Consider the following 15,968-nt stretch of genomic DNA (forward strand, 5'->3'; position numbering starts at 1 on the left):
GGCTTTGCTTATTACTTATGATGAGCACGGTGGGTTTTATGATCACGTGCCCACGCCGGTTAAAGATGTGCCGAATCCTGATGGGATTATTGGACCGGGCCCGTTTTATTTCGGGTTTGATCGGTTGGGTGTTCGGGTTCCTACTTTCCTTATCTCTCCTTGGATCGAGAAGGGCACTGGTATGTGATGATATTTAAATGCTTTTCCTTTTGTAGCATAGGTTATAACAACTTTCATGTGTGTGAATCGTTTCGGTTTTGTTATAGTGATACATGAACCTGAGGGTCCTACACCACATTCACAGTACGAGCATTCTTCTATACCAGCAACTGTGAAGAAACTCTTCAACCTTAAATCTCACTTCCTTACCAAGAGAGATGCATGGGCTGGTACATTTGAGAAATACTTCTGTATCCGTGACTCTCTTCGCCAAGATTGTCCAGGTTTGTTTCATTCTCTTACCTAATCTTTCAGTCCATTACATGATTTTGAGTTTTTTTGCACTGAAGGCTAACATAAGGTGATCACAAAACCAGAGTCATTACTAATGGACAGCTAAGTGATTTGGCTTATGTGTAGTTGCTCTAACCCATCCACTAAATCTTTTCTGTCTAAAAAAGTAAAAACCTTCTTTATGGAACAGAGCAATTACTATTAGTGATGAAACTAAGTAGGTAGGTATATTAATATTAATTCATGTCATGAAAATCAAAATTTGCTTCTTAATCAGGAATCAGAATTCTGACCATGGTTAGGGCTTTACTCCCCTAAAAGCTGTGGCCTGTGGGAATATAATTCTCTAATTTTCATTTCCTTTTTCTCACATGAACCAACACAGAGAAACTAGCAGAAGTTGAACGATCACTAAGGCCATGGGGAGCAAAAGAAGACGCAAAGCTCTCAGAGTTCCAGGTGGAGCTGATCCAGCTCGCTTCCCAGCTCGTTGGAGACCATCTGCTGAACTCATATCCAGACATTGGGAAGAACATGACAGTACGTGAAGGCAACAAATACGCAGAGGATGCTGTTGAGAAGTTTTTAGAAGCTGGTAAGGCTGCACTGAAAGCAGGAGCAGACGAGAACACCATAGTCACTATGAGGCCGTCTCTGACTACCAGGACCAGTCCCAGTGAAGGGACCAACAAGTATATTTAAAACTATTGAAAAAATCTACAAATAATGGAATGAATGATATGTAAATACATGTGGCCACCTCTATGTTCCCCACGTCACTTGGATACATTCTATGATGTGGGAAAAAAGGGTATATACTTACGTATGGTTATGTAATGGATCAAAAGACATGGTAACGTTATGTTGCTCTCCGGACCTCCATCTCCTTAGTAGGAATAAGATGGAGAGTTCTTGTATTTACTAATACATACTTATCCAAAATTAGATAACTAACCAGTTTATGGTTAGCATAAACGTCTTAATTATCAGAAACAACGCAAAAATCAAACAAGTTTTGCAAAACAATATGGCAATACAATTAATTTTCTTCTATATAAGTACATTTTTTCTCTTTTTATTGAGCACTAACTTACCAGTATTTTAGTCATTAACAATTTATCAAATAATATTGTAGTTCGAATTAAAATAGAAACAAACTGAGGAAAAAGTTAAAACTCCGCAACGAGCGGGGCACTGTATATCGAGAGAGAGAATTTGTAAGGCCAAGAAAGGAACTTAAACTTTTGCAGAAGAAAAGGAAGAGATGGGTCTTCGCATACGTCTTCGTCTCCCTCACAAAAGCTCTCCAAGAACACCTTCACATCTCCTTCTATGCGTTCTTGCTCTCTGCTTCTTCTCCTTCACCGCTCTTCTTCTCTACAAGGTCTTCTCTTTTTACCCTTTTTCACCATTATTCTTCTTCCCACTCAGCAATAATTCAATTACACATGTTTTTTTTTTCATTTTATAGATCTGACAGAATCATTAAAAATGTTACAGTTTTCTGTCATGGGAATATTTGTCTGAAGCTGACCTAACTCTAAATTAAGATTACTCGAAACTATGGTTTTGCTTTTCTAATCGTTTTCAATTGGTAGATCTGGATTTTGAGCTTAATTAGCAATTTTATATTTTTTATTGCTCTGTAATCTAAAAAAAAACACGTGCACTTCCCGTGATCTTGAGCAGGTTGACGACTTTGTAGCTCAGACAAAGACTCTCGCCGGACACAACTTGGAGCCGACACCGTGGCACATCTTCCCACGCAAATCTTTCAGCGAAGCCACCACTTACCGAATCCTCCAATGCTCCTACTTCTCATGCCCTCACAACTCCGTCCCTGATCCAAATACCACCCTCCCGTCGGATTCCGGGTCGGGTCGTCATCGAGCCCAGCAACAACAGCAATGCCCTGACGTTTTCAGGTAATGTCCGTCCCACTCAGAAAGTTTCAAACTTTAGGAGTAAACCAACCATTTGATACCCGTGTGAAGTCAGGTGGATTCACCGAGACTTGGAGCCATGGGCAAAGACGGGGGTGACTAAAGACCACGTGGAGAAGGCCAAGCAAAACGCTGCGTTCAGAGTGGTGATACTGTCGGGGAAGCTATACGTGGATCTTTACTACGCTTGCGTGCAGAGCAGGATGATGTTCACCGTTTGGGGGATTCTGCAGCTGCTCAGCAAGTATCCAGGGATGGTTCCTGACGTCGACATGATGTTTGATTGCATGGACAAACCCATCATCAACCGGACAGAACACCAGTCGTTCCCACCCCCTCTTTTTCGATACTGTACTAATGAAGCTCATCTGGACATTCCTTTTCCTGATTGGTCTTTCTGGGGATGGTACATTCATATCTCATTCTCTGTTGTTGTTTTCTTTTTACTCGAAAACTCTTGTCTGAATATATGTGTTGTTTTGATAAAAAAAAGGTCGGAGACAAATCTAAGGCCGTGGGAAGAAGAGTTTAGGGATATAAAGAAAGGGTCTAAGAGAAGGAGCTGGGATAGCAAACAACCTAGAGCTTACTGGAAAGGGAACCCTGATGTTGTGTCGCCTATAAGAATGGAGTTGATGAAATGCAACCATTCAAGGTTATGGGGAGCACAGATTATGCGCCAGGTAAAGGCCTTCCCTCAGTTCCTCCTAGTCAGATAGTTTTAGTCTCTGATCTGTGTGTGTTTAATAAATACAGAACTGGGCAGAAGAGGCAAAAGGTGGGTTTGAACAGTCTAAACTCTCCAATCAATGCAATCACCGGTAAGTCTTTAGAGTAAAACCAAGTTCGACTTTTGAGGGGGATTCGAGAAAGATCTAATCTGGTTGTGATTCCTTTGTATCATAAAGGTACAAAATATATGCAGAGGGTTACGCGTGGTCAGTATCTCTAAAGTATATCATGTCATGTGGTTCCATGACACTCATAATCTCACCGGAGTATGAAGATTTCTTCAGCAGAGGCCTTCTTCCCAAGGAAAACTACTGGCCTGTCTCTCCCACTGATCTATGTCGGTCCATCAAATTCGCTGTGGACTGGGGCAATGCCAACCCCTCTGATGTAATGTGTATTATTCTAACACTTCCTCATCCATTTATCGACTCATGTGTTCCTAAGGCGTTCTTCCTTTTTGACAGGCTGAAACAATAGGAAAAAGAGGACAGGGTTACATGGAAAGCATTAGCATGAACCGGGTGTATGACTACATGTTTCATCTCATCACAGAGTACTCAAAGCTTCAGAAGTTCAAACCGGTGAAGCCTCCTTCAGCTAAAGAGGTCTGTGAAGGAACATTGCTTTGCTTTGCAGAGCAAAAAGAGCGGGATCTACTTGAAAAATCAAGAGCTGTACCTTCTCTGGACCGACCATGTAAACTTCCAGATGCAGATAGGGATAGGCTTGAGAGGTGGATCCAACGGAAGAAGCAAACAATCGAAGATGTTAGAAACATGGAGATGACAAGAACAGACAGGGGCTCTAGATAATTTGAGTTTTCAGAAACATAAGTTTTGTTTGATCCTTTTTTTCCTCTGCATACGTGTGTTGATCATTATCAGCTGTAGCACGAGATGATACTTGATTTATAGAATAAAGAAACCATAACCTGTCATCTTCAAAAGTAACACAACAAGAGAAGTAAAATACAATTACTAATCCCTTGGTGTCTGAGGGATTCAAGTAACGTATTGTCCACTTTTGGTAACATCCTATTATTTAAAATCTCGATAGACCAAAACCTCAGAAATGAAAACTAGACCAGCTAGTTAGGCCAAAGATTTAGAAAGCAGAAGAGAGTGGAACAAATCTCACTCAGCTGCATTGTCATACTCATCATCATCGTCAACCACTTCATACTCGAAATCTTGGTCTCTGTTCTCCATGGTTTTCCCAAATGTGAATGCCTTGGTACCCATTGTTGTGAAGGGCATCAGCCCAAATGCACGGGCCGTCTTGATCTCTCTAGCAATCTTTCTTTGTGCCTTAGCACTGATGCCAGTCTGTGCAAGAGATAAATAAAAATAAAAATAAAAATGAAGATTCCATCATTAAGTGGATTGGCAAAAAACGTTATCACGTATCGTATAAACAAAAGTAAGATATAAAAAGGGAGAAGCATCCAAAATTTGACCTGCTTCCTCTTAACAAGGATCCCAGCTTCGGTGATGAACTGTGCAAGGAATCGAACATTCTGCCCAACAAAAAACAAAGTTCATATGTGTAAATACAAAAAAAAATAACAGAAGCTCCCAGATGTAAACTTTACATATGTAACCAAAACTAAACTCACCCTGAAATCAGCTTTCTTCAGAACTTCCTCGGTGGTTATCTCCGCCTTGTTGTTCTGTCTAGGTCTTTGCATCTGCTTTCTATAACCTAAATCCTGTAATATTACACAACACGTTTAGTGTATGTCTGGTCCAAAACAAACAAGAAAAGACCATCACCCCCTCTAAACCCAAAGCACACACACACACACTATATACATGAGTCATGACTACACAATCAAAGTTAACATAGTTGCATACAAGAGTGGTAAGAGAAAGCATTATACCTTAGGGAAGTGATTAGCTCCCCAGCTGTTGACATCAGGCCTAAACGAGTAACCATCCTTCTTCACGCCTTCTTCGTCGTCGTCGATGTTGTAAATCAACGCAGCTTCCTTCAGTTTACCATCAACACCATCCGACGAAGGATCGAAGGTCTCGTCTCTGTTACTACCTCTCGAACCGTCTTTTCCGTACGATCTACCCAGCTCGCGCTTGTCTTTCTGCGCCTTGCTAAGATGCTGGTAGAACTCACCGCTTTTTCCATCGTTGCCACCACTGTTTCCGCCGAACATCCAATCGTCCAGCGAAGATCGATCTGCTCGGTTCGATTTTCGATTCGGTGGTTAAGCCTAAGGGGAAAAAAATGCGAGAGAAACAAAAAAAAATGGGTGGGAATGTAGGATGGTGGTTACCTTCGTTGGCATTAGCGGAGAAGCTTCTGGGCGCGAGAGGAAGCCATGGTTTACGGGAAGCGACGTCGTTGAGGGAACGAATCGCGAAACGGGCAGGTTTCATCTTCTTTCGATTTAGGGTTCAGTTCCTCCGATCTGAGGTTTTGGCAAAGAGGGGAGACTTGCCTGAGGGATGACGTGTGTGAGAGAGACGAGAAGATCAGATTTCAATTAAATGTGTTAATGGGCTAATAAGGCCAGGCCCATTGTTTACGTGGTTGCCGTCTGCTTAGACGACAAGATCTTGTATATTATATCCACAGACTAAATCAGATTTACATAGGTTAGAGGATTCATTTAAGTTCAAATATTTTACTATCGATCATACAAATTACTGAGATACATTTTGATGAAATTTTGCATACCAAATAATATTTAAATCGTTTTCTAACTTTAGAAAGTGAATTAGGATAAGTACGTATACATTTAACCCAAAAAAAACTTTTAAGATGACAGACGTGTCACATCAGACATGTATGTGATGATCTAAATGACGATGGTAGATGCCAGCGAAACCATGAGAATTAGATATCAATAGAGCAGGACTTTGCTCAACCACGTATATAATTCAGAGCTAGGCGTATGTTTTAAAAAAAAGATTACAAGGGAAGCTGATGACAGGATTATTCGAATAAACTTCCTAATCAATATCAAACGGATTCACTATTAAAAAAGTTGTGTGACATTTGTGTGTGTAATAAAGAAAAGAAAAGAGCACAAAACAAAAAGGGGTCTCACATCACTCCGTTCCTTTTGTGATCGCAAAGGGAAATAAAAGGAGTCGAAATCAAATACCTTTTGGTTGGTATCATCATCCAATATGGGAAGTGGTGAGTCGGGGGGATCGGTTGTGTTGAGAGTTCCTGCGTCCACTTGGTTGGTTCTTAGTTCTTACGCTTTCCTCTCTTTGGACTAATCTTCCAATTCACATGTGATTTCTTACACGTGGTGCCATATTAATGGCTAACTAAGTAAGGTCTTCCACTTATAAAGTGCCACGGTCTTAATAGGAAAAAAAGCAAAGGACCGTTGAGCGTATAGGGACCGTTGGTTCTTGCGCCAGATGTCGTTAGCTTCGCTTAAGGATTTTGATCATTGGAGTTCTACTACATATTGCATAAGTGTCCTTTTAATCTGGAACTTTGCGCAACAACCACTGGAACCAAATTTCTAAGCGATGTTTCTGGAGAATGAAAAGGACACCGCTCTATACAAGTGATTGTGCTTAATTTTCATTTCCTCATGCATATTCCATGTGTTTAATAAGTATATACAACTTATGAGTAGATTTATTATGGAATGAGGTATACTGATAATCTACTTGTCCACTTCCATCCATTTAACTTTAAATGAAGATTTTCAATAGTTAATATTATTTTCTCTCTCAAAATAAAATTGTGTTTCATTCTAACTGTACACTCAAAATAAATTTATATTCCACTTCAATAATTTCTCTCGTTATTTTCTCTTGAAAACATATTTCAGATATATTTTATTATTGATACTTATTATTTTCTAATAATATTTGTTATTCGAAGAATTTCAAATTTTATCCAAAAATAAATTTATTTTAACTATATCTTTATTAAATACATAAATTTAATTTCTAAAATAATATAAAGTTACTTATATATACTTATAATTGTATTAAGAAAATATTGAATCTTTTTTTACATACAGAATAAAACAATACAAAAATTTGAATAATCAATTTATAAATAAAAAGTGTAACATTAAAATGAGTTTGAGAATAGTATTTCTCAAAATTGAGAAAATAAATATATTTTATTAACTCATTTTTTCGTTAGAACGATGCATTAATGAAGAATGATTTTTCTCATTTTTAATGCTTTCTTTTATAGTAAAAGACTATAAGAGGTAACCTTTTTCTGTCAGAGGTAAATTTACAGCAAATTTTTATAAGAGTTCTAATTTTAGAGCAATATCTATATATTAAAAATATTAAATAAATAAGAAAAGTTTTTTTTTGAGAAAAATAAATAAGAAAAGTTGACAGTGAAATACATTGTTCTGCTTTAAAAACCTCATGAAAAAATGAGATACTGTTTAATATATGTCACTTTATAATTGGTTTGCTTTATCTTTTATTTAAAATTCAATCAGTAACTAAATCATATTAAAAAATCATTAGTATTAAATGAGTTAAATATACACGGGATGGGAAGATATTCTCACGATGGGAATGCTCTTCTGTACGAGTGGAAAAGGTTGCATACTACAAGTCTACAAGATATGTTCGGTGTTAAAAGCTAGCTAGAGTGAACATAAAGGAACGTAATATAGTAGTTGATTGTCGACGCTTTTGTGGCATGAGTCCAATATGTCATCTAGTTTTGAAAATTTTAAAATATCAAAATGATGTAGCCGGCTAATATTCATGCAGGTGCTCAATAATTGTTTCCCTTTGTTTGGTCTGAAAATATGTACGTATTGGCGTAGATGCACTGGTTAAAGGATCCTATGATGTCCATGAATCATGAGGAGGATATGAAGGAGGGAGTGAAGTAGGTCAAGAAATAACAACAGAAGCAAAGAGGGGAGGCAATATTAAGTAGTTTCAAGAAGAAATATCAATAAAGTTAGTATTACTTAGTTTTAACAAGAGTATATATATAAAGATGAAGACGTAAAAAATGCTGATGTTAATGTCGTAGAAAATGCTCCTTTTAACTTTACAGTAGAGGTAACAAAATATGGATGATCGAGTTATTAAAGATGCCTTTGCGATCGGGAATAGAAGATGTGCAAAGTAAAGTGAAACCAGATATCTTTATTGGATGTGGATGATGATGAATGACAATGACGCAAAAGAAGCATATAAAAGGTGGTGTTTGGGACCGTAATCAATTTATGCTTTTCTTCTTTATCTTATGACATTCACCTAATCTTTTTATAAAGTTAAGTCATTGTCTACCACTCCATACATGTTTATTTCCTTCTCTAATTAATTTGACTTTTTGTGTTAATCGCACTCATTTCTAATTGAATCATAAACCAATTACTGTACCAGTTCCTTGATATATCGGTTATCTCAATAGTTTAGTAAGCTGGTCACTACTATAGTTTGCTGTCGTTGTATTGTTAGTTTGTTAATTGGCATATGTCGGGGAACAAGAAATGAAAATTATGTATTAAATAAGAAAGAAAAATAGTTGGGGGAAAATAATTATAAAATCAATATTCGATGAAAAAGCAGTAGCATTATTTTTTGGTGGAACAAAGAATCAAATAATTAATAATGTTTTTCGTGGCCATCAAAATTAACAATAGATTGTCATGGAAATACATATACATATATTGCTGTTGTCCAAAAAACATAAAAATATATAGATATGGTTAGAGAATATAATAACATTTGTGATTTGAATTTGTGCTGGGACTAATCGAACCTTTTTGGCATGTAGAAGAAGATTTTTCAAACAAAAAGATTCTAAGGAGCACCACATAATATTTTCTAAAACTCGAAAATTCAGACAGTGAAGATATTGGAGGACCCCACGATCAATATACGACCAAACACAGTGACTTCCTTCTGCAAGACTAGCAATCTGAACATATCCATGCGCAAGATCTGATTATTGAACAAGGCTTAAAAGCAAACCAAATATATTTGTTTTTTAATAACCACTTTTAGGCTAAAAAGACTACAGGTTTTGACATAAATATCATTCCATGAAAATTCACGCCTGACTTTTGTTTAATAAATTTTATTTTTGCTGAAATCTTTGTTTGTCTTCTTTGGGTCTGTGATTATTGTTGGTTGGGAGAGACAGTAAGTGGGTTGGTTTGATTGGAGGAGGGACTCTTCTTGTGGTTGAATTTTCTATATTTTTTTTGGTTATCTCCGGCGATGCCTACGCCGGTTAACACGGCGAGAGAATGCTTAACGGAGGAAGCAGCTCGCGCCCTCGACGACGCAGTGGCCATCGCTCGTCGTCGGAGCCACGCGCAGACGACGTCTCTCCACGCCGTCTCAGCTCTCCTCGCGATGCCGTCCTCCCTCCTCCGCGAGGTCTGCGTCTCACGCGCCGCCCGGAGCACTCCCTACTCGTCGCGTCTCCAGTTCCGAGCACTTGAGCTCTGCGTCGGCGTCTCTCTCGACAGGCTCCCGTCGTCGTCGTCCAAGTCCTCGTCGGGAGAAGAAGATCCCCCGGCGGTGTCGAATTCCCTCATGGCGGCGATCAAGCGGTCTCAGGCGAACCAGCGGCGGCACCCGGAGGCGTACCACCTCCACCAGATGCACGGAGTGTGCCAGACGGCGACGGTTCTGAAGGTGGAGCTCAAGTACTTCGTGCTGTCGATTCTCGACGACCCGATCGTGAACCGGGTCTTCTGCGACGCCGGGTTTCGGAGCTCCGATATCAAGCTCGACGTGCTTCACCCTCCGGTGACGACTACGCGCTTCTCTCGCTGTCCGCCTCTCTTCCTCTGTAACCTCCCGAGCTCGGATCCGAACCGTGAGTTCCCGTTTGGTGGGAGCAGCAGCAGCGACGAGAACTCCAGGAGGATCGGACAAGTGCTGTGTCGGAAAGAGAGGAGGAGGAACCCTGTCCTTGTCGGAAACTGCGCTGACGAAGCTCTTAGAAACTTCACCGATGCGATCAACAGTGGGGGGAAGAATCTAGGGTTGTTTCTTCCTCCGGAGATCAAAGGGTTGAGCGTAATCAACATAGAGAGAGAGATTAGCGAAGTTGGATCGAGAGCCAACGAGGAGACTCTCGCGAAGCTTGATGAGTTAGTAAACGACTCGGAATCTAACGAGGTGATGCTTAATCTAGGTGAGCTTAAGGTGTTCTTGAACAGTGAAACTTCTTCTTCTGGTGGTGGTGATGATGCTTTGGCGAAGTTGGTATTGAAGCTCTCGGATTTGCTGAAACGTCAAAGCAAGAAGAAACTGTGGTTCATCGGATGCGCATCGAGCAACGAGACTTACACGAAGCTTCTTGATCGGTTCCCTAAGATCGATGAGGATTGGGACCTTCATGTTCTTCCCATCACATCCTCAAGACTTCCTAAATCAAGGTGTGCTTAAACATACTGTAGAAGTTAGTTTTATAAACCAACCTCTTGGACTTGAATACATAAATATATAATATATATTGATGTGAATAGTTTATTGTTAATTTGTTACACAATCTGAAATATTTTAACATATTCCACTATAAGTTCCTAATAAGTTTAGTACTAATCTGTTGGTTACAGTTTGATGGGATCCTTTGTTCCGTTTGGAGGTTTTTTTTCGTCTACATCAGATTACAGAGTACCGTTGAGTGGTGGTGGCCCAGTGAATCATCAGACGCTGCCTAGATGTCACCTTTGCAACGAGAAGTGTTTGCAAGAAGTGGCTGCCGTTGTCAAGGCCGGTTCGAGTGTCTCTGTGGCTGATCAATGTTCCGAGAAGTTACCTTCTTGGTTAAGAGCTGCTGAGACCGAGTTAGACAAGGGACCAACGAGCAGCGCTAAGGTGCGTTTTAATTCAAACTTCTTTTCCTTGTAAATGCAACTATCTTGAGAGAGAATTTGCTTTTTATTCAGTGCAGGCTGTAGTAGATAGCACAAACACAATAGCCTCTCAAACCACAGCTCTGCAGAAGAAATGGGACAGCATATGCCAAAGCATCCATCAAACTCCATCGTTTCCTAAGCTAGGTTTTCAGACCGTGAGTCCACCACCACAGTTACCAGTTCAGACCGAGAAGAGCGTGGGAAGACCAGATCCAAAACATAAGGAGGATCTCACGATATCGTCGGTAACTTTAAGTTCTCCTGTGAGCTCTGTTACTACAGATTTAGGATTGGGAGTAACCTATGCATCAAAAAGGCAAGAAACATATACACCAAGAGAGACTCTAAACTCTTCTTCACAACATAAACATCATAATGACTTCAAGTCTCTCAGAGAATCGCTCTCTGTTAAAGTCCCCTGGCAGACCGAAGCTGTGAACGCCATCAGCCGAATCATCTGCGAAAGAAGAAACCGCACCAACGGAATATGGCTGGCTCTTCTCGGACCTGATAGAGTTGGGAAGAAGAGAGCAGCGTTGGCTCTTTCCGAAATCTTGTTTAGAGACCAGGCTAACTGCATCAGTGTGGATTTTGGAGGGGAGCATTGTTATGTCGACGACAGATTTAGAGGCAAGACGGTAGTTGATTACATAACGGGGGAAGTATCGAGGAGACCACACTCTGTTGTGTTACTAGAAAACGTGGAGAAAGCTGAGTTCCCTGATCAGGTGAGATTGTCTGAAGGTGTGAGTACAGGGAAGCTGCGTGACTCGCACGGAAGAGTGATTAGTATGAAAAACGTAATCGTCCTTGCAACTTCTTCTGCGATCGTTAAGGAGAAAGTTGAGCCTGTGAAGTTTACGGAGGAAAGAGTTCTCAGCGCTAGAAGCTGGAGGCTACAGATTAAGTTGGCTGATGCTGCTAGAGCTGGGGTGAATAAAAGAAAACACGAGGGAGAAGAAACAGAGCTGCGTGCAGAGAAGGTGCAACGTTCGTATCTTGATCTGAACCTTCCTGTGGATGAGACAGAGACAGAGGAAGCAAAAGCTTGGTTCGACGGTTTCATCGAGCAACTAGACGAGAAGGTGACGTTCAAACAGGTTGATTTCGATGGGTTAGCCAAAAGCATTCGAGAGAAGATCGTTTCACATTTCGAGCTGTGTTTTGGAGCGGAAACGCAACTAGAGATTGATAACGAAGTGATGGTTCAGATTCTTGCGGCTTCTTGGTCATCATCAAGGGAGGAGGAAGAGAGGAACGTTGTTGATCAGTGGATAAGAACCGTTCTTGCTCGTAGCTTTGCTGAAGCGAGGCGAAAGTACGGTTCGAATCCAAGAGTAGCTGTGAAACTGGTTGCTTCTAGAGATTTATTAGCTGCTGGAGTAGAGTTGCCAGAGAAGGTGGATGTAATGTGAGGTGGTAAGAATTGATTTGTCATCAGAGAGGCTTTGGTTTTGAATTTTGGTGCTTGTAAATTAAAACAAAAAAAAGTATAATAGAGTTACTACTAGTAGTAACTAGAGGTTTATAAGTCTGTGTTAGGGGTTACCAATTTGCCACAAAACTTTTCTTTTGGCATTTTGAGTTTTATTAGAAAAAAAAAAATAATAATTTCTCCTCCATTACAAATGTCGTAGAAGTTATCAATTAAACAAAAGAACATTTCATTCAAAAGTCTTTCTACAAGAGAGAGAGAGAGCAATGTGGATCATCAGATACGGCTGATGTCACGGCCGAAGATGAAAGTGGTGAGCCAGTTAATAGCGACGTAGAAGCGGTTTCTCCAGCTGAGGACTCGAGTCAGATAAGCAGACCTCCATATGAACCAGCTCACAAACCCTGCCATTGATATCCCTTTTCCTTCCTGCACAAGTAAAAAAAACTTAGCCTATCTATATGTGTGTTTAGGGTTTTTTAAGTGAAAAGTGCATGTGATCTTTGTTATATATATATACCTTGCTCTCACGGAGATCAACGAGAGCTTTGTATCTCCCAATAGTTGCCATACTTCCCAAATGCTTGTACACAAACGGTTCTCCTAGTTCAGTTTCCTTTGCACTCCAGGCTCTTCCTCCTCCAGCTTTTCCCATCACATTCAGTAGATTCGCCAAGTACTTGCCTTCTCTCTCAGCCACCTTCATTGACCATAGACTTGGTTAAACCAAGGCACACGAGTTTTGAAAAAAAAGCAACATTAGTCAGACCTGTGCAAGAGCAGGAAGTGTTGACTTCCCTGTGCTCTCAAGATATCCACTACAGTCACCAATTGCAAACACGTCTTGTACTGAAGGTACACGCATCCACTCATCGATTCCAATCCTATATTGGGTAACAGAACCATCCAAGATTAGAAACAAAAGAGAAAAAAAAAACAGAACAAGCTTGTTGTGATAATATTGGAATTGTTACTAACCTTCCACCTGGATCTTTAGGAAGATCAAGAGACCGAACAAACGAAGATGGACCAACACCAGTTGACCAGACTAAAAGACCGTAAGGAACATCGGTTCCATCATCAAGGACCAGCTTCTGAGCCTTCACTTCTTTCACAATCCCACGCACAAGCTTCACTCCTGACTGAAGTTAACCAAAAAAAAAAACTCAAAATCTCACATTCTCAAAAAATCAAAAGCAAGTAAAAAAAAATGTAAATAATTAACCTTGTTTAACTGCTTGATTGCATACTGTCTTAGCCCATCGTCGAAAGAAGAAAGTATATCCCTCGCCTCGATCAAAGTAACACGAATGTCGTCTTTGACGTGAGAGTATCTCTCACGAACATCTTTCATGATGAAGTCACTCAGCTCGCCGCTAAACTCTACACCGGTCGGACCACCTCCCACCACAACGATATGCAACAGCCTCCTCTTCTCATCCTCACCTATCCCTGGAACTTCGGAGTTCATGAGGTTAAGCAGAAGCTTCCTGCGTATCTCCTGAGCGTGATGAACCTCACGGAGAAAGATGGCGTTTTCTGACACCCCGTTGATCCCAAACGTGGATGCTTCCGCACCGCAGGCTAGTACAAGTTTGTCGTAAGCGATCTTGAACTTCCATGGCTTCAACGTGCTTAACCCATCGGTTACTGTCTCACAATGCACCTGTACAAAACCGGTTAACACATTAACACAAAAACCGGTTTACACACGCTAACATCGAAACCACATACATTGCTTTGAGTGTGTAAACCGGTTTATACCGAGCAATTAACGATAAAGATTGTTCCCAAAATTACAGAGCAATTAGCGATAAGCACAAAACCCGGTTTATTCCGGTTTAGAAATTACCTCATGGTTTTCGGAATCGAGTCGGGAGCAATTAGCGAGGAAGTAATAAGAACCGGGTTCTCTTGAAATCGCCGGTTGGATACGTGAGATCGGTTCTGCGACGGACCGGAACTCAAGCGTACCGACGCAAGTAGAAGCCAAGAGAGGAGTGAAGACCATGTGGTTCCTCGGAGAGACGCAAACGACGTCGTAGATACTCGTGTCGATCCCTTTCATTAGACGGCAACCCGCCCAACCCGACCCGAGAACCAGCACTCTCGGCTTCTCTCCTTCTTTCGTCGGAGCCAGACCGTGGTAACGATGTTGTTGCTGCTGCTCCGACCCATTCACTACCTCCGTCGGTTGAACCGTCTCGCTACGTTGAAGAGCCGTGCAGAAGCGAGAGGAGAGAGTGTAGGAGGACTCGGAGTTTCTATACAAGTTTCCGACAGAGGAAGCTGTCGGAGAGATCCTGGCGAGGTTTTTGATCCAAAGCATGATTTTTTTATGTTTAGTGATGCAAGAAAGGTTATTTAAAGGAATAAACACAATGTTATTTGCCCTAAGTTGTTGGAGAATCGAACAACTCTTCTTCAACCAGCCGCCTCTGTGTCACTTGTATGGGTATGAGCACAAGACCTACGTGACAAATATGGAAATGACAGGTGGCGTTTCCTTATTTCTCTCCAAAATAAATGTAAATTTTTCGTATTTGGTAGCCTCAAAATATTTAAAACGTTTTTTAAGAAAACGTCAAAGGGTTTTATGTGTTTAACATTCTAAGGCTGCTGCTTCTATATATAAACGAAACTGTTACGACCATACACACGATCCCAAGTTGGGTAAAGATAAATTGTAAATAAATAAGCTCCATGGTTGTTAAATTCTATATATATAAAAAGAAAAGAAACGTCAGCATTCAAAAGAACTTGGAGCTAAAGAAACGACAATAAAAAAATGTGATTCACTCAGAGTACTGTGGGGCGCAAGAAAAGGACATTAGAATATTCGTTGACTGTGATTGGCCGTATCGTAAGAAGTGACGGATTCAGAGACCGCCACCGGCGGCCCAATACTCTAAGTCTTGCACAGTTTTGTGGCCTAATAGGCCCATTTATGTAGATGATTTTATTATTTAGAGATTCATGAAAGCCCAACCTATTTTCATGTTCATCTTGACTTAGGCCGATATACAGTAGAACCTCTATAAATTAATAATGTTGGGACTTTAAAATTTTATTAATTTATTAAGATATTTAATTTACAAAATTTCCATTTTTAGATTTTTTTTCCTATTTTGTTTATAAAATAAGAAAATATTTAATTTTCCATATATACATTATTTAAATTTTCTAAATTTGATTTTCATATTATTTTATTATTCTTTTTTTATATATTTTGGTGTATATTTTTATGTTTCATATAATTGTTATGTGATATTTTGATATAATTTTACTAAATATTAACAAAATAATTGAAATATTAAGAAAATAGATGTATTTTTATTGTAAATATAAAACCAAAAATATAATGTTTATTTTGTACTTATATAAAAATATATATTGTTTATTATTAATTTATGATTTTAATGGGACTATATATTTACATATGAATTTTAAAAATATTATTATCTTTATTATTTTATCGATTATATATCATGTTTTACACCGGCCCAAATTGGGACCGGCGAAATTTATTAATTTATAGAAATTATTAAATTTA

General features: G+C 39.7%; 5 protein-coding genes across 5 annotated transcripts; 3 read left to right on the top strand and 2 right to left on the bottom strand.

The window, feature by feature from the left end:
• Positions 1-4: 4 nt before the first annotated feature.
• LOC130505552 (non-specific phospholipase C1-like) lies at positions 5-1,428 on the top strand (the record flags this gene model as incomplete). Its single annotated transcript, XM_057000156.1, has 3 exons — positions 5-179; positions 267-443; positions 839-1,428. Coding segments are annotated over 3 exons (669 nt in total), but the record flags the coding sequence as incomplete, so codon positions are not given.
• A 115-nt stretch (positions 1,429-1,543) lies between these two features.
• On the top strand, positions 1,544-4,062 carry LOC130505550 (uncharacterized). The gene is made up of 7 exons (XM_057000154.1): positions 1,544-1,837; positions 2,143-2,378; positions 2,452-2,802; positions 2,890-3,079; positions 3,153-3,217; positions 3,305-3,515; positions 3,593-4,062. Exons 1-7 carry the CDS (start codon positions 1,718-1,720, stop codon positions 3,938-3,940), a joined length of 1,521 nt encoding a protein of 506 aa, XP_056856134.1. The 5' UTR covers positions 1,544-1,717; the 3' UTR covers positions 3,941-4,062.
• On the bottom strand, positions 4,014-5,606 carry LOC130505551 (uncharacterized). Its single transcript, XM_057000155.1, has 5 exons — positions 5,416-5,606; positions 5,008-5,318; positions 4,744-4,836; positions 4,585-4,644; positions 4,014-4,453 (listed from the first exon to the last, which is right to left on the bottom strand). Exons 1-5 carry the CDS (start codon positions 5,516-5,518, stop codon positions 4,262-4,264), a joined length of 759 nt encoding a protein of 252 aa, XP_056856135.1. The 5' UTR covers positions 5,519-5,606; the 3' UTR covers positions 4,014-4,261.
• Positions 5,607-8,995: 3,389 nt separating this feature from the next.
• LOC108837621 (protein SMAX1-LIKE 6-like) lies at positions 8,996-12,602 on the top strand. The gene is made up of 3 exons (XM_018610650.2): positions 8,996-10,497; positions 10,678-10,939; positions 11,016-12,602. The coding sequence occupies exons 1-3, from the start codon at positions 9,326-9,328 to the stop codon at positions 12,393-12,395; spliced, it is 2,814 nt and encodes a 937-aa protein (XP_018466152.2). The 5' UTR covers positions 8,996-9,325; the 3' UTR covers positions 12,396-12,602.
• Positions 12,533-15,036, bottom strand: LOC108809712 (internal alternative NAD(P)H-ubiquinone oxidoreductase A1, mitochondrial). The gene is made up of 6 exons (XM_018581897.2): positions 14,268-15,036; positions 13,641-14,081; positions 13,394-13,557; positions 13,185-13,299; positions 12,936-13,115; positions 12,533-12,844 (listed from the first exon to the last, which is right to left on the bottom strand). Exons 1-6 carry the CDS (start codon positions 14,742-14,744, stop codon positions 12,692-12,694), a joined length of 1,530 nt encoding a protein of 509 aa, XP_018437399.1. The 5' UTR covers positions 14,745-15,036; the 3' UTR covers positions 12,533-12,691.
• Positions 15,037-15,968: the final 932 nt, after the last annotated feature.

The sequence above is a fragment of the Raphanus sativus genome, unplaced genomic scaffold (assembly GCF_000801105.2).
Source record: "Raphanus sativus cultivar WK10039 unplaced genomic scaffold, ASM80110v3 Scaffold2363, whole genome shotgun sequence".
NCBI classification, from domain to species: Eukaryota; Viridiplantae; Streptophyta; class Magnoliopsida; order Brassicales; family Brassicaceae; genus Raphanus; species Raphanus sativus.

Coding starts and splice junctions, on each gene's coding strand:
- LOC130505550 (XM_057000154.1), top strand. CDS start 1,718: ATGGGTCTTCGCATACGTCTTCGTCTCCCTCACAAAAGCTCTCCAAGA. Junction 1,838..2,142: donor CCGCTCTTCTTCTCTACAAG/GTCTTCTCTTTT, acceptor GATCTTGAGCAG/GTTGACGACTTTGTAGCTCA. Junction 3,080..3,152: donor GAGCACAGATTATGCGCCAG/GTAAAGGCCTTC, acceptor TAATAAATACAG/AACTGGGCAGAAGAGGCAAA.
- LOC130505551 (XM_057000155.1), bottom strand. CDS start 5,518: ATGAAACCTGCCCGTTTCGCGATTCGTTCCCTCAACGACGTCGCTTCC. Junction 4,645..4,743: donor TGAAGAAAGCTGATTTCAGG/GTGAGTTTAGTT, acceptor TTTGTTGGGCAG/AATGTTCGATTCCTTGCACA. Junction 4,454..4,584: donor TCCTTGTTAAGAGGAAGCAG/GTCAAATTTTGG, acceptor TCTCTTGCACAG/ACTGGCATCAGTGCTAAGGC.
- LOC108837621 (XM_018610650.2), top strand. CDS start 9,326: ATGCCTACGCCGGTTAACACGGCGAGAGAATGCTTAACGGAGGAAGCA. Junction 10,498..10,677: donor TCAAGACTTCCTAAATCAAG/GTGTGCTTAAAC, acceptor TGTTGGTTACAG/TTTGATGGGATCCTTTGTTC. Junction 10,940..11,015: donor GACCAACGAGCAGCGCTAAG/GTGCGTTTTAAT, acceptor TATTCAGTGCAG/GCTGTAGTAGATAGCACAAA.
- LOC108809712 (XM_018581897.2), bottom strand. CDS start 14,744: ATGCTTTGGATCAAAAACCTCGCCAGGATCTCTCCGACAGCTTCCTCT. Junction 13,300..13,393: donor CCTAAAGATCCAGGTGGAAG/GTTAGTAACAAT, acceptor TACCCAATATAG/GATTGGAATCGATGAGTGGA. Junction 13,116..13,184: donor CACTTCCTGCTCTTGCACAG/GTCTGACTAATG, acceptor TGGTCAATGAAG/GTGGCTGAGAGAGAAGGCAA.